At 39.3% G+C, this 16,823-nt stretch overlaps 2 protein-coding genes across 15 annotated transcripts in view; one reads left to right on the plus strand and one right to left on the minus strand.

Annotated features, from left to right (window-relative positions):
• The window catches only part of Pde1c (Phosphodiesterase 1c), an 83,768-nt gene that overhangs the window by 39,442 nt on the left and 27,503 nt on the right, over window positions 1-16,823 (minus strand). For 9 of the 12 annotated variants that reach the window (XM_089465458.1, XM_089465461.1, XM_089465469.1 and 6 more), the window contains one exon: window positions 11,612-12,346. In XM_089465458.1, coding sequence (XP_089321584.1) covers window positions 11,612-12,062 — 451 coding nt within the window. In that variant the 5' untranslated portion in view covers window positions 12,063-12,346. Of the gene's footprint in view, window positions 1-11,611; window positions 12,347-16,823 lie in introns of those variants that run through there. The other 3 variants (XM_018002104.2, XM_089465460.1, XM_089465462.1) reach the window with 1 other exon arrangement.
• LOC108610181 (maltase 2) lies at window positions 305-5,944 on the plus strand. 3 transcript variants are annotated; one of them, XM_089465486.1, is made up of 6 exons: window positions 305-457; window positions 1,059-2,229; window positions 2,561-2,711; window positions 2,816-3,011; window positions 3,066-3,206; window positions 3,295-3,549. In XM_089465486.1, exons 2-6 carry the CDS (start codon window positions 1,090-1,092, stop codon window positions 3,365-3,367), a joined length of 1,701 nt encoding a protein of 566 aa, XP_089321612.1. In that variant the 5' UTR covers window positions 305-457; window positions 1,059-1,089; the 3' UTR covers window positions 3,368-3,549. The 3 variants fall into 3 exon arrangements, with proteins under 3 accessions (XP_089321612.1, XP_017857605.1, XP_017857607.1); XM_018002116.2 differs by lacking the exons at window positions 305-457; window positions 3,295-3,549 and adding exons at window positions 5,552-5,656; window positions 5,711-5,944 and having other exon boundaries at window positions 938-2,229; XM_018002118.2 differs by lacking the exon at window positions 305-457 and having other exon boundaries at window positions 941-2,229.

Raw genomic sequence — 16,823 nt, forward strand, 5'->3', positions numbered from 1 at the left:
TTATATAATTTAAAATTCATCTAAATTACAATTGAATTATAATTTCCATTGCTTATTTACACTTGAAAGCGTTTTGCACGCTTTAATTGAATTGCGAGCATTTGCTGTTTCTGTTGCTGTACCCACCCAGCCCTCAAGCCCCGCCCACTCTCATACGACTCCTTAGCTGTTGCTGTCGTCGCATTTTCGCCGAAATATATTTCATAACTGTCAGCGCGTCTGGGCGCTATAGATAAATTTGCCGTTGAGCTTAATTAAAAGCCCTTTGTTGTTTACTATATTGGAATGGTGGATGCTGTGAGCGACGGCGTGGACTTTAAGTGGAACGTAAGCTTGTGCAAGCATTTATCAGCTGCAGGCTGCAGCACACAAAGTTCTCGCAGCTTCCAGTTGATCACGGCTGCCGAAGGCGAAGCGACGTATTTCTTCTTATTTGTGTTTAAATATTTTGTGATAGGTAATGAGAGTGAGAGAGAGAGAGAGAGAGAGAGAGAGAGAGAGTCAGAAAGAGTGAGAGAGCGAGCAAGAAAGTGATATGAATGCTAAAATTGCTTTCATATAATAGATAGAATGGGAAAGAGAGAGAGAGACAGAAATAGAAAGAGCGAAATTTAGCAAATGAGCGTGCCAGCACAAAGGAATTGAAAGAGAAAAAGCTTCGGCAAAATATATAAACTCATCGTTTCTCTGAATGTGCTGCTAAGAGTATGCTTAAAAATGCAACTATGCAAAAACCGTGTTAAAATAAAATAGAAATATTGCGCGAATATATTATAAAATATAATAATATACATTAAATAGAATTTAATTTGCTTGCAATTGTATTTGTTTGTATTTTATTGGTTGTCTTCTTTTTTCCAATTTCAATTATTTATAATCAGATGTGCTGTGTTATTAAGAGTTAATGTGTTTTGGAAATTATTATAATTGCACAGCGGGCAATTGAGAAAGAGTCGTTTAAAACACAGCTCCATGCGGCTAGCAGCAATAGTCGCTGGAGTCAAGATGTTCGCAGCGCAACAGTTAAATCGACCAACTCAACTAATTCTAATTTGCAGCTTGCTGTGGATAGAGGCGCCCGGCCTGAGTATGTCCAGCTTGGTGAGCAGTCAGACGGAGGACTTTATTGACTGGTGGCAGCACGCGGTCTTCTATCAGATCTATCCCAGATCGTTCAAGGACAGCAACGGCGATGGCATTGGGGATTTGCAGGGCATCATCTCGAAGCTGCCGTATTTGGCCGAAACAGGCATCACGGCCACTTGGCTTAGTCCAATTTTCCAGTCACCCATGGTCGACTTTGGGTATGATATATCGGACTACAGGGCCATACAGCCGGAATATGGAAGCAGGGCTGACTTCGACCAGCTGGTGCATAAGGCCTCCAGTCTGGGTATCAAGATCATCTTGGACTTTGTGCCCAATCACAGCTCGGATCAGCATGAGTGGTTCAAAAAGTCGGTGGCTCGCGATCCTATCTATGAGAACTTCTATGTCTGGGCAGATGGAAAGAAGGATGAGCTGGGAGTACGCCAGCCACCAAACAATTGGCAATCAGTGTTCTACGGCTCCGCCTGGGAGTGGAACGAACAGCGACAGCAATACTATTTGCATCAGTTTACCAAGGAGCAGCCGGATCTGAATTATCGCAATCCGGCAGTGGTGCAGGCCATGGATGAAGTGCTGCTCTTCTGGCTGAACAAGGGCGTGGCTGGCTTTCGCATTGACGCAGTGAATCATTTGTTTGAACGCGAAGACCTGGCCGATGAGCCACTCAGCGGCAAGACGGCGGATCCACTCTCCTATGAGTACACCAAGCACGTCCACACCAAGGACTTGCCCGAGGTGCTGGCCATGGTGCAGCACTGGCGGCAGCTACTGGACGACTACAGCGCCAAGCATCCGGATGGTGTGACACGCATCATGATGACGGAGGCATACGCTGACCTGCATGTGCTCATGGACTACTACGAGACGGCCGATGGAGTGCGCGGCTCTCAGATGCCCTTCAACTTTCATTTTATCACGGATGTGGACTGCGACTCGGATGCTCGTGACTTCGTCTACAATGTGGAAAAGTGGCTGATCTACATGCCGCGCGGGCACGCTGCCAATTGGGTCATGGGCAACCACGATAATCCGCGTGTCGCCTCGCGCTTCGGATCCGCCAGTGTCGACGCCATGAACATGTTGCTGCTGACGCTGCCCGGCATCGCAGTTACCTATAATGTAAGTACGTCCGCATTCGCATCCGAAAGGTCAAGGGTTGTAGCAACTGTGTATTACTGTGTTTATGCTCGTTCACGAATTGAAAAGAGTATATTGGTTGAGTATCATGTCCGTCTCATGGTACTATATAATACAGCCTTTTAGACTAAACTATAGATTAATTAATTATTTATGTATATCTATATGCACATATCTACATATCTACATACATATACGTTGTTTTTAGTCTAGGCCCAACAGGATTGGTAAGTGAATTCCTAGAAATCTTCTCTGATTGTGTAATATATGAATGAGTATTATGCATAAGGCTACAATGGTCTCCCCCTTGCAGGGTGAGGAGTTGGGCATGGAGGACTATCGTGAAATTAGCTGGGAGGATACGGTCGATCCGCCAGCTCGTAATGCTGGCAAAAAGGATTATAAAAAGGTCTCCAGGGATCCAGAGCGTACACCCTTTCAGTGGAGCAATGCCAGCAATGCAGGTGAGTGAGCACATGAATGAACTTAAATACTTTAACTGGGAAACATACATAGATATCTACCATACTCAAATATTTGTCTCTTTGCTGTCTCTGATATTTGCTAGATTTCTCAACTGCTGCAAAGACTTGGCTGCCTGTAAATCCCAACTATTTGGTGTTGAATCTGGCGGCACAGCAGGAGGCAGCCAGGAGTCACTACAAGGTGTACAAGGCGCTGATTGAGCTGCGCAAGCTGCCCACCTTAAGACGCGGCAGATTCAGCATCGAGCCGCTGTCTCGGGCCGTGTTTGCCCTCAAACGGTAATAATAGATGGTTCGCATGTAGCACATTCATATATCTTCCGGTTTACCTAGCACTCTCAAGGACTATGAGACAATCGTAACCATCATCAATGTGAGCGCCAAGGAACAGCTGATTAATCTAACAGACTTTATTAACGGGCCACACAAATTGATTGTGGAAGTGGCGGGCGTCGAGTCCACCTATAATCCAGGGTAAGTTTCGTGTTGCTCGTATTGCATAAGAATCATGATATTCATATACGGAATACATATGCCTCCTCCCTTTGCTTACCCTCCACAGACAAGCCCTATCCAGCAGCGCCCTCACACTGGCCCCCCACGAAGGTCTCATCTGCAAACTGATCGAGGCATAGGAATCGCCCAAGCTCCATTAATTGCCATGTGACACTGTCACGAGCCTGAATAAATACAAAAAACATCAAATGAACTGAAAATTAATGAATCGAATTGCTCCCTCTCAAATACAAATGCATTTTTAAAATCTGAACTTCCTTTGCGACATTAGCTGCAAAATAAAACATTAAAAAAAAAAGAACGTCTGCTGGCCATGGCGTCGCCATTGACATTTCGCTCTGGCTGCTTGCCCAAGCGAAGTGTAGAGTCATTTAGATGCCCTGGCGAGCATTAGAGATATGGCAGGGGATACGCTACTTGGGAAGTGAAAATATTCGTAGTTCTATGCAATATTTAAAATGCAATCTTTGTGAGCTGCTGATATTTAGAATAAAATATTTTTGATCAAATTTAAGGAAAACCGATAAATAAATCAATATATCGACATATATATTAGTAAATATATTCCATTAGATATAGTATATGAAACATTAAAACTTCAGCTCACAAAGTGTGTGTAAAGTAAGTGTATTTTTGATAGAATTAAAGGAAAATCGATAAATAAATCGACATATATATTAGTAAATATATTCCATTAGATATAGTATATGAAACATTATAACTTCAGCTCACAAAGTGTAGACGGTTTAAATTATTTTAAATTATGTTTATACAGTTGCTTTTTTTTTTATATTTATTTAATGCAACAGTATATAGTCGTTGGCACCTCGAAATTTATTTTTGCGCTTCTGGTTTGCTCGTTCGTATAATTTTTCATGTGGCTGGGCGCACGAGCACAAAGATTTATGAAGCACAGCGCACAGATTTGCGAACTGTCGCTTTACAAATGGCCATGGGTGTGGCCAAGGAGGCGGCAGAGCTGGGCTGGGCCATGGAGTGGTAGCGACAAGAGGACAAAGGTTCACTTTAATCAAAAGTTTCAAAGTTTCAAATGCCACTGTGTGTGCTAAAGTAACGAGCAGGATGTTCCTTGTCCAATTTGCCATGACCATAAACTTGCTCCTTTGCACTCATTTGAGCATTTTCCATAAAGCGTCAATAAGTTTGAAGCTTAGCAACGGAGACACATCAAATGTTGCATTGCATGTCATCATAAATATTCTTTAAAGGCAGTTTGGATAAGGTTAAAAGATTTTACTGTTGCAAAATAAAGAGAAAATTTTTCAAGTTTCGAATCAGACTCTTGCATCTCCATTTCAATCTCAAACGCAAGTACATGACTTTTCTGGCACTTTGATAGCGAGTGATGAACTCAGATTTAACAGTCACGTTGCAAACGTGGCCATCAAATCCGCCCTAGGTTGACAGAGTTTAACTGCTTCTACACTAACTGGGTTGTCTACGCCAGCTTCGGTCTCTTGGTTATCATCAAATTTTACATCTGAAATAGAACTGTTTCTTTCAGGTAATAGTTTATGACGCTGTCACTGCGCAGATAACGGAGCTCTAATTCCTAAAGTAGTTCAATCAACTATGACTCCACTCATTCGGGCATTTGTGAGCTCAGCCACCTTTTGAGGAGATCAAAAGTAATTTGAATTGTAATTTAGTCTGCTCTGTTGTTATTCTCGACAGGATTTAGACATTGATAAAACCTCAGTCTGTTATATCCGATTGATAAATTTCAGTCTGCCCTGATTTAGTACTGGAAATATTAAGAGGCCTTAGAGTTTCTTGATGAAATGATAACCAATATAATAAATTAAAAATTCTATTAAAAAACAAGACGAAGATAAAACTAATATGCTCGTCACACTTTCGTGAATGATTATGAAAAAAAAAATTTGGAATAGAATATACCATACAATATTTTATCGTAGCAAATTTGATTTTTAGTTCATATTAAAACTAACTTAGGAATTAATCACTGGCTACTGAGGCTTTCGGCTTGTTCCAGCAGATTATGACACGCTTTGATGTCTCGCAGCTGTCAGAAAACTCTTTGCAAAGTATGTAAAATGATAATTCAAGTAATCCAAAAATGTTCTGTGAAAAGTTATTAGAGAAATTCTTTCGTAATTTGAAGATTGGCATAGCAACTGAGGGACTCAAATGGAGCATCAGCAATTAGCTAAGCCGCATTATGAGGGTTTGTGCACGACATTGGAAATCCATTCATTATTCAAATTTTAATGGTAATTGCTTTTATTCATTTTTACATATTTAATGCTCTTTGGTTTCAGTGATTTTTTATTTATGGCCAGCAGTCAGAAAAGTGACAAAAATTGGCAATTGCAGCTTTCGCCTTTTGCTGGCCTTGTTCTGAGCCATGGGCCAGCGGGCATGAGGTTAATCAATTATATTTTTTAAGTAATTCAATTAAAGTTGTCTCTCCTTTGCAGTGCTCAGCGGCGTCTGCTGCTCAAGCAGATCATCAAGTCATTCAATGTGGTGCTGGTGGCTCTGCTAATGTACAATTTGTGGCGTCACAAGTGGACGAAAGTGAATTTCAATTAGACATTTAGAAGCAATCATTAATTTGTGCTCACTGATTGATTGGGTCATTAATAAACTGTGCAACAAGAGGAAGAGAGAAAAAGAGCATCGGCCGAACTGTGTTCCGAATGTCATTTACAGTTGTGATTGTCGGCCATCAAGTGGACGAATTAAGTTTCCGTTTATCGCTGTCAAGTGGATGCCAGATAGTATAGATTATATATGTATGTGTATGTGTATGTATGTGTGTATAATCGATCAGACATATCAATTGAGAATTAAGGATTCGACTACAGTTTTCAATTTAATGCTGATATATATCCAGTTCGCTTCATTTCGCAATTGCATCGTATTAATTAGCTCGAGTGCAGTTGGGGTTTCCTAGTGGATGGCAATAAAATTTCAATGCATTTCTGTGCTGCTGCTCTGTCGGAAAATGTCAACCATAATTCTTTTTCAATTTGCTAAACGGAAATTCCGTTAAAATAACGAATTTCTTTTCATACTTCAAATTCGTCGACTGCAACTGAAGCGCAGACGAAGTAACCAAGAACAACGCAGACGCCAGATGCCAGATGGCAGATGGGAGATGACAGCCGGCAGCTGCTAGTGTAAATTTAACGGTTTACTGGCTGGCAAGTGGATATCCTTGTTGCCACACTGATTGCCGGAAGTTGACAGCGTGCCGTCGCTCTACATCGGCGCCCCCAATAATATTTATTCCATTCAAGTGACGGAAATTTAATCGCTGACCGAAAACTTAAAGCGACGCGCATATCTGATTATTCGACTGGATGCACAAATGTTGTTTAGAGCAGCGTAAACTCAGATAGTTTCTGACTGATACTAATCGATAGCTAAATTTACCCAAGTCTTGAAAACTAATTGAGCTATAAATAATTGATTGCTAAATTCCACTCAAATTAATTAAAGTCGTTCTAAAGTGAAACTAGAAGCAATTCCACTTAGCAAAACATTTATTGCTATGTATTTTATCTCTGAACACTAAACAATAAATTATTTCACGTTTGTTTCTTCATTTATTTATTTTTGTTCTAGCTACATTATTATTATAATGAATAAATAAAAAATATTATTTATTATAATAATATGAAGTCTTTCACGTTTATTTCTTAGTGTAATTTTTTATTAAAATTAAATACTTTTGAGTTATTTTTTTATTTATTATTTATTATATATTATTTATTATTATTAATATTTATTTGATCATAAGTATGAACAATTTTTTTTTTCAATTTTTTACATTAACAATTTATATTTTATGCCAAAAAAAAAAAAAATAAAAATAATAATAATAATATAAGTAAAATAAAGAAAATAATATTTGCAAAAAAAAGTCGGTAGGAAAAGTTAGAAACTTGATTAAAATTGATTAATTTACAACAAAGCAATTGATTGTGTTGTATTGCGATGGAGGGGGGCAATTGGCAATTGGGCACAATGGCGTCGCAGTTTCTGGCGGCTGCTCTTTGATATTTACGGCGAAAATTCATGCCGCAGCACACACGTACAGGTTAAATCCTTTGAGCCTAACGCTGCGAAATGTTGAGTAGCTCTGGGAAAATTGGCAGGACGCGCTGTGCACCTTGATGTCTACCCCGGCGGGGCAGCAGCTGAAGGCGATCGCCGGGGTAGACGGGTAAACGGGGAAACGGGGAACGTAGATGACCCAGCTAATTGGAATCTTCGGTCCAAACACAATTCTCGTTGCCAACTTTACCCAGCCCCGGCCATTCCATTCGTGTGTGTGTGGGTGTGTGGGTGTTGCGTTTTCTGTTTGTGGCAGAGCCATTTTGGCCATTTTGCCGCTGGCTTCATAAATTTTACAGACACTCGCGAAACTGGCGCCGTCTTTTAACTGTTTTTAATTAAAATAAGAGTACTGTAGTCGGCTGTATTAAATTGAGAGATACTCAGCCTGGTAAATAAGTGCAAATATCTGTGCTATGGCAATTGAATTTTTAGTGGTGCTCAAGTTACTGAGATATATACGTGTATACTGATGTAGAATTGATTCTTTATTTAATAATAATAATAAAAATACAATTTCGGTATTTATTTGTCAGCTGATATATGCCATTATTATCGCTTGCCATTTAAATTAATCAGCTCTCAGATTAAGAAGTAAATATAAACTATCAATAAATTATATTCGAATCAACTTCAATTTGATTCGATTGCCTAGTCAATCTAGGAAATTATAAACTCTACCCATTTTAACCATGGTATTATTGCAGGGTATTCAAAAAATTACTTCATTGATAATGAGCTGTGAGTGTGAGTGCGTATGTTTGTATGTGCCTTATGCCCAAAGGTGTTTTATGAAATTAATTTCCACCTTTTTAAACAATTATTTAAGGGGAATCATAGCATCGATGTATCTATAATTACATAAAAGTTTATAATTTTCACGTGAATGCTATTTAAAATATTATTGAGGCACAATATTGAGAAGCGATCGAGCATTAAAACGAAAGCATTTTGCTGACATCCCACATATAATCAATTGCAGAGTATTAGGCAGTCAAGCACACACTCATCCACATATGATACTTTTTTACGACTCGACTGTCACTTGAAAACAGTTGTCGGCTTTAATGGCCCGCAGAGAGTAAAAGCCAAATTGATTGGCAATTGAGGCGCTGCTGGCGCTAGGGCAAATACAAAACTTTCTGCCAGCCAAGAGTTGCATATATTATCCCTTTAAGCCCGGACCGAAAACAAATTCAATAAAGCTGCTTCAACTTCAACTTTTTTGTTTTTTTCTTCGATATATTCGCCTGAGGGTATTGTCATGTTATTTGGCTGCTCAGCCGTTCCAGCAAACTTGAAATATGCATTGAAATGTTTGTGCGTTTAAGTCAATGACTGGAATTTATGTAAATTCTCATGGCCTGCTCAGCACTGGCCAAAAACAAAAACCAAACGAGGGTCAAAGGCAAAAAGCATTTGAGTTATGCGCTCAACTTTGCCAAAATGGATTTCTTCATAAATACACATATACATATACACGCATATATGTATATTTCTGTATTCATATACGCGCCATGAAATTATGCGGATATTTTTTCGTAAATTTTCAGTGTCCTTCGAGCTTGTTAGGCGCTTAATTCAGTAAATGCTTTTTCTCGTTGTTCCTTAATAAATTGCCTAATGCCAATGAAGAATCATTGAACAGCAGCTAAATTGGCCACTTAACCCTTTTTCTTCAGCTATTTTTTGCCTCCAGTTTCATAGGGAGAGAGGGATAGAGAGAGAGAGAGAGAGAGAGGTAAAGAGTACATCAATTAGACGCTAGCTCGCTGGGCTGCTGTCAATAAGTGAAGCCTGCTTGAGTAGGCGGCTAGACCCTGTGATCTATCAGCCAGACAGGAGGAGGCGACGGTCAAACTCGTCCCCTCGCCCCCTCGTCCCCTCGTCTTCACGTCTGCAGCCTTTGTCTGCGGCTGACAACAACAAACAGGCAAGGATTGAAAGCGGCCGCGACACAGCCAACAACAAGTGTAATATGTCAATTGAAGGACACACTTCGAAAACAACAAGTACACACACACACAGAGACACACACACTCACACACAGACACAAAGACAAAAACAAACACTTGACTATTTATTGCATTGTTGTTTGTCTGCCCTGTCGCCGCAGGATATGCTATGGATATTTGCAAAATATTGCAGCGACCATAAATTGTTGGCCCCCACACCCTCCCTCCCTCGCAGCACATTGTCACTTGACTTGGTCCGGCTGGAGGCGTCTCCCCAGCCACTGGGCCAAACTACGTGACACACAAATTGCCGGCGAGCGAGCTCTACAAATTCCATCTGGCCGGGCTCACATTTTGTTATTTCTTTTATATGTTTATTTATTTAACGTTTAACTGAATAATTGATTAGGCTGCTTAACAGTTACGGCTTTGTTTGGCTTTGCTTCTTCTTGCACGCGATCCTGCGGCACGTCGGCTTTGCTACTTAAGCGTAATGTGATTATTATGAATATTAAATTTGATTGCCCTTTGATTTATTATCAGTTTTAATGGGTGCTCAAGCAGTTATAAACTGTTTACAGATTAAGATTTCTGCTGATGCCCACGGCAGACTATATGGGAGTAAATATATTGACTATTACATATATTTGAATTTAATTTATAAGTTTGCATTAAAATTTGTGTTTGACATTTATCTTTTGAAAGTACAGGACATTGTAATCATAAATACACTGTAAATAATTTGTATTAAAATTAACTTAAGAACGAGGGGGACTTTGGAATATAAAGACTATACTTTATACTGACATATACATTCTAAATAGGAATAATCTTTACTAAAGACTATTCTAATTGCTTTACGAGCACATTTAGTTTATATAATTTATAATTACAGTCGAGTGTCGACAATTTGTAGCCCGATAAATCGAAAATCGTCGTAAATCGAAAACAAATCTATCGTTCTCGATAATTCTCGATTACTTTAATTTCTGTGTAAATCGAAAAAGAAAAAAACTGATTCCCTTGCCATTTCGAATTATCTTAGCATAGCATACAATTTAATACTGCTACAATTATCTAAGATAATATTAGTACTGAGCCGTTGCTCATATGCAATGCTAACAATTGTAAATCAACTATGAACTGAAGCTGAATATGGAATTATATAAGTTTATATTGTTGATCATACTTTAAAGCCATTCTCTGACTTTCAGCAGATTTTCTAGCCTTGTCAGCCTCAAAACTCTCTGGTTTGTATACAAATGAAAATCTAGTTGAAAATTCATATGCAGATAGCTAGTTGTAGTTGCTTTTTAAGCTTTCCATTTTCCATATTAGAATATTTTTGTTATTCCTCTTTAACCACTACTACTACTACCAGTACTACTACTACCACTAATACTACTACTACTACACATACACACGCACAACCACTCATACTCATATATAACATAACTGAGATTATTTGTATACCTTTCATTTGAGCTTAAAATTCATTTCAGCTTAAATTGAATTCATGAATTTTATCTCACACTCACACTCACACACTCACACGTACACGCACACATAGCCGAAAACAAAAAATGCCTGGCCTCCTGTTCAGAAACAACTGACCAACAGCTGTGCTGGCGTGTTCTACACCTCACTAACTAACTATTTATAAACAGTGTCTAGCTGGGCAAGTGGGCGGCTGGGTCGGCTTGCCACAGACATGTTGTGGATGCCCGGAAGCTGAGTGGCACGGCCAATGCGTGCGTCCAGCCGCAAGGAGTATAAGGGCTGTCACTCCATCCGTTGCCTCTGCCCCTGCCTCTGCCTGTGCCTGAGACTTTGCGTATTTATTTTCTAAAATGTTTGCCCTGACCATGCGTCGTATACGCAATCTGCTGCAGTATTAAAAGTGGCCCATAAATTTCCAACAGCTACTCGAAATGAATTGTGCTGGGCTGCCTAGCAGAAAGGATAAGAAAAGGGAGCAAAGTTTTATAATAGCCAATGGTCGCACACCGCCACGTTCCGCCCCGTCCCGCTTTGGAGTAAAATTCAATTTCATTTTCAATTTAATGCTGCAATGGACCACGTACCTGGGCGAACGCTACAATCTGTCGCTTCTGTTTGCCCTCTGAATTGACTTACCTGCAATGAAATGATAGAAAAATAGATACATATTTATTATGCTATGCTGGGTGGCAGCTCAAGAATTAAAAGTCAAAACCCAGCCAAGAGTTTCCCTAACAAAGGAGCAAGCCCAAGGTGACATTCGACCTGGTCGCAGGGGGCGGGAGCGGCCGCTTCTCTTACCTATGACATAGGAGTACCCGTCCAGCGTGAGGACGCACTTGCGCGTGGTGGTGCCGGCCAGGCTGCCCACACCGCCGCCAACCACCACGCTGGACGAGTACCGTGGACTGTTGCCGGCCGCTGTGGGTCGACTGCCCAGCCCTTGCGACTTGTGCAAGGCAGCGCCAGGGCTTATCGCTGGCTGCTGCTGTGGCCTGTCGCAGCTGTTGAGACTCTCGCGTCGTGGAGGTGCCGCAGTGCCAGCCAGTTCATCCTGGCGCTTACGCGCGGAGCTCAGCTCGCCGCAGGAGTGATCGCGTTCCCGAACCGGTTCATCGCGTGCTCGCGCCCGCGTGTAGCGCTCGGAGGAGCTGTGGGCTGCATCGCTTGCAGCCGTCTCCTCCGAGCTAATGTTCAGCGATTGTGGCTTATCGCGACGCGTTGGCGGCGATTCATCCAAAGTGTCGCCCATTGCGAAAGTTTGGCTCGCACTAGGATTTCTCGATTTGTTTTTCTTTCCTATTTATTTATTATTTTTATTATTTTCTTTTTAAATTAAACGCGCGCTCATTGTTTTCGAATTTGTTGGGGAAAACTTTGCCTGCTGTCGTCTACGCCAGTTGATTAATTAATTTTGTTTTATTTGTAATATTTAAATTTTTGATTGCACTCTTATTTGCTTGCAGCTTTTTTTTATGTGAACCACTTTTATATTTATATCTGCGCAAGCATAAAATTTAATTAAAACCAAACACGCTGAAATGAATCGCAATGAATGAAACTGAAACGTCTGTCAGATACAAAGAGAGCGAGCGAGAGAAAGATAGAGAGGGAATGAAATAGCTAACGAGATAGATGTTTAGTGCTCAGCCATGAAACAAGTAACAAAAAATAATAACAAGCATACGCAACGTTGTGCATGGCAAAAACTCGATACAGAGAAAAAGAGAGAGAGAGAGAGAGAGAGAGAGAGAGAGAGAGAGAGAGAGAGAGAGAGAGAAACAATGCATCATCCAAAACTGAAGCTGAATCTTTTATGAATGCTATCAAAATTACTTTTGTGCTGACATTTATTTGAGGCACTGCTTTCGTCCATTTGCGTTTCAACTCTGACCATACAGCACTGGACAGTTAAATGGATCATTGGATACAATTTTGCAGAGATTCTAGATTAAGCATTGCGATATATATACTGATTTATGTATATAGAGATATATGTAAGTCATTCATTGAATATTTTCATGGTACTATCCTTCTGGTATATCAAGCTAGTTAGGCAAATTTAGCTGACTGGAAGATAGAGAGATTTTTCAAATTTTTAATTCCTTTCAATGTATATATATTTAGCTTTTAGTATGATATAAATTGCATTGAATACTTTTTCGAGTTAAATCATAATCGTAGCTATATTTATATAAGCATTATCTCTCCAGCCTGTATCTATGCGCATGGCCAGTGCTGTAGCAGCTGTTAGTCAATATTTTGCTCTAATTGCAGTTCTTGTCCATGCTGCTGCCAATTATTTGGCTTTACACGCAAACACAGTTCACTCACAGTCCGCTGTCCCCTCGTCTGACTGTCTGGCCATTGTTTGGGCCACTATTCGATTCTGATTTTTATCGCACAAATATTGACAGCATGTTTGTATGTATTGTATGCATTGGTCATTGATTTATACATCACTATATATCTAAATATATATATATGTGCATATATTTGCATATTCGTCATAATGTCTGCTCATTTATCAGAATCAATCAATGCCAATGAAAGGAATTAATACTGTTGCAATCTCTTTCCATTGCAAATTGTATTTCAAATTTTTGCTCCATTTTAAATTTTTGCTCGCATTTATTGTAGCTTAAGAAATGTTCGAATAATTTAATTTATTTAATTTTATTTTATTTTATTTTTTCATTTAGTATACCTTTCTGTTTGTGTGCGCTCATTTCATTTTTGCATGTATTTTCCTTTGACACGTTCGCCCAATAAAACGGGTCGAGACTTTCAAGGCGTCACGTTCACCCGAATGTAGGGATAGGTGTATAAAGTGAAGGCTTTTTCATTTCTTTTCTTTTTTTATTTGCTTCACTCTTTTTTTTTTTTTGGCATGTTTACCAATTATGCCCCCGTTGCACCCCACGCAAATATGTCTCTAACTTAAAGTAGAGCAAATGTCAGTTGGAATACGTGATGTCTTAAGAAAATAATACTGTGAGTCCTTCAAATAGGAATGATTTTTAAGTCAAAGAAATTTGGTGTTGTTTTTTCATTAAAGAAGTTTGTAAAACTCGAAATGATAATCAATATTTGCTTAAAGTAATATGGACTATTTTGGTATTTTAACACTTGTTAGGGCCATCAAATCGTCGGCATAAAATCAAACGGACTTTTGTTAACTATTTATCCAGCCACGCTCTGTTTTATTAGCCATATGGTGCTGGCTCTTCAAATGGTAATAAAGTGCTCTTTAAACTCATTTTTGGAGCGTAGGCAAAAATGCTGAGAGCGTGGAATATGTATCTGGTATTAAATTTGTGTGGCCTTAAGTTCGCCTCGAAATGTTGCGCATACGCCATGTCTATCGCTTGCCTAATGATGTATCAATAACGCATTTACGACACAATTAAGGCCCTGTCTGAAATCAATGCTCAAGTCCATTAATGCCTAACCGCAAGTTATTAGCCATGCTTTTGGTCCATAAATTGTGCTATCTATGAGCCAGCGCGCCAACATAAAGATGCCACAAGGAGTACCACAAGTCAATGCACGTTGGGGGTTCAGGGAACTCGTGGCATAAATTTAAAATTTGTATGCACAGTAATAGAGCGCATAGTTTTGGCCATTTATCTGGCTGGGTTGGTCCTTTGTTGTGACATGATATCGATAAAACTTTTCAACCCGCATCAATAGTTAAACTAGCTCTCAGTTATGGTCGAAGGGTTTCGTTGAACCCGGCCAACTAAGAGCGTCCGTCTGTCTGCTGCTCAATTTAATCAGCCAGCATCATTGGCCACACATCTCTGTATATATAGTTCGACATTGTTTTTGGCTACAATTGGGTATAATGCTTATGCGTAGATAAGAGACGAACCACTGCAGGCATATCAGACAACATGAAGTATGACGAGTTATCTCTGACTCGTTGGTTATGTCTCTGCATATTCATTCCCGCTGAATAAATTAAAGATTATGCTTCAACTTCTATATCAAGCACATGGACTTTTTTGAACTTGCCATTTTCAGCGTGGCAATTAAAATCGCATTTTAAATAAGGCTTTGAAGCTTATAAAACCACTTCAATCACACTTGACTTATATGCGAGCTGTGTCGCATAGTTTTTGGGCTTCCTCATTGCTAGCCAAAACTATTAAAATCAGAGTTGTTCTCGAGGTACTGCCGTTAGTTATAGGGTAGCTTCCATTCAAGTACAGTCGCCCAGCAGTAGTTCTTAGAGATTTGATAAATGAAAGCAGCAAGCAAGGCACAAGTCAATTACTTCCTTCGGCTAATGTGCGTTGTTGTTATGGCAGTAAGAGGGATGAGCAAGGGCAAAGGCTGTAGTCAAGGCCGCAGTCGTGTCGGATAATGAGAGGGGAATAATAATGATAATAAAAAGAAAAACATCTGCAAATAATTAAAAGTATACAGTGCGCAGAAGTAGCTGTAATACCAGCAAAACACGAATGTAGCTGCAGCGGGCATGTTGGAAAGGCTAAAGGGAAATGAGGAAATGTCACTCGGTAAGTGAGATACATAAAACACAAACGAGAATAGCGCGAAGAGCATAGAAACTATGCACAAATTGCAGATACCCTTCGGGTTAAAATTAGCTACATTTGCAAAGATTTCAAGCTACATTTTAGCTAAGAATAATTAGCAAATTAATATTAAATTCATTCAAATAAAAAAAATCCCTATGATTAAATATTTTGTATTATTTATTATTTATTATTTATTATTTATTATTTATTATTTATTATTTATTATTTATTATTTATTATTTATTATTTATTATTTATTATTTATTATTTATTATTTATTATTTATTATTTATTATTCAGTATTTATTATTTATTAATGTTATATAAAAACTATTAGCCTCACAAGCTGTGCGCCAAAGTGGTTGGATCCACTTCGGGGCTTCGTCGTTAATAACCCACCGAGTTGCAGTTGCCTTCGTTGTCATTTGCATTCATGCAGCTAAAGTCCTCTCATCCGCCCCTCCTCCACACACACACACACACACACACACACACTCAGTGCTCGACTGCAAGCCTTTCAACTATACTTGTCTGTCTCTCTTTTAATTGTTGTAATTTTCCTCGGGCATTTCGCTGTTGTTGTTGATGTATTTTGTTGCTGTATGGCGCCAGCATGACGCCACCACCGAGCAAGGCAGGGGCTGAAGGAAGAATGGGCTAAAGTCCGCTAGATGCGAATCAGTGGAAAAATGTTGCGCAGGACTCCAAACTGAAACTCGTTAATCAACCGTGTCAGTTGCCATCGCGTCGATCGATGTATGCAATAACAAACAATAGCCAGCTGATATTCCATGTAATTGAATACACACATACATACGAGCATACATATACATTCAATGTATAAAGTCGTGAGGCCTTTGCTTTTAAGAACAGGAAGTATGCAATAAATTTGTTCGCCTCAGTAAAAACTGTCGACGAAGGACACAAGGAAGACAGCCGTAAGAGAATAAGAGAGAGAGAGAAGGAATGAAATTTATATTTATATACATGTGAGACGGTTGAGAGAGAGAGAGAGAGAGAGAGAGAGAGAGAAAGCTGCTTGGCTAGCTCATTAGCATTCGGGGCCGTCAAAAGCATAAGGACATGTGAAAGGAAGCCAGAGAGGTGACAAGGCCCAGGCCCAGAAGTCAACTGGACAAGTTTACTATGTTTTGTCTACTTTGTGTGTTTTCTGTATTTGTGTATTTGTGTATTTGTGTATTTGTCTTCATCATCATCAAAGCAGAATTTCAATTGCAAATTGCTTTTCCAAGAAGTCCGGGCAATGTTGATCGTTGCAAATTTTTTTTATTTACGCAGATATAAACATTAAGGTTTACTTGGGATTACTTGTAAAAATACTCGGAAAATATATTGACTAGGTTATTTAAGAAATCAATATAGAATATGTAAATAGTTATAAATATATATATATGAACATATACACATATACACAAACATTTAAGAATGTGCCCAACAAAGAGAAAATT

Source organism: Drosophila arizonae, chromosome 3 (genome assembly GCF_054131065.1).
Source record: "Drosophila arizonae isolate 15081-1271.41 chromosome 3, UAZ_ARI_1.0, whole genome shotgun sequence".
Lineage (NCBI taxonomy): Eukaryota > Metazoa > Arthropoda > Insecta > Diptera > Drosophilidae > Drosophila > Drosophila arizonae.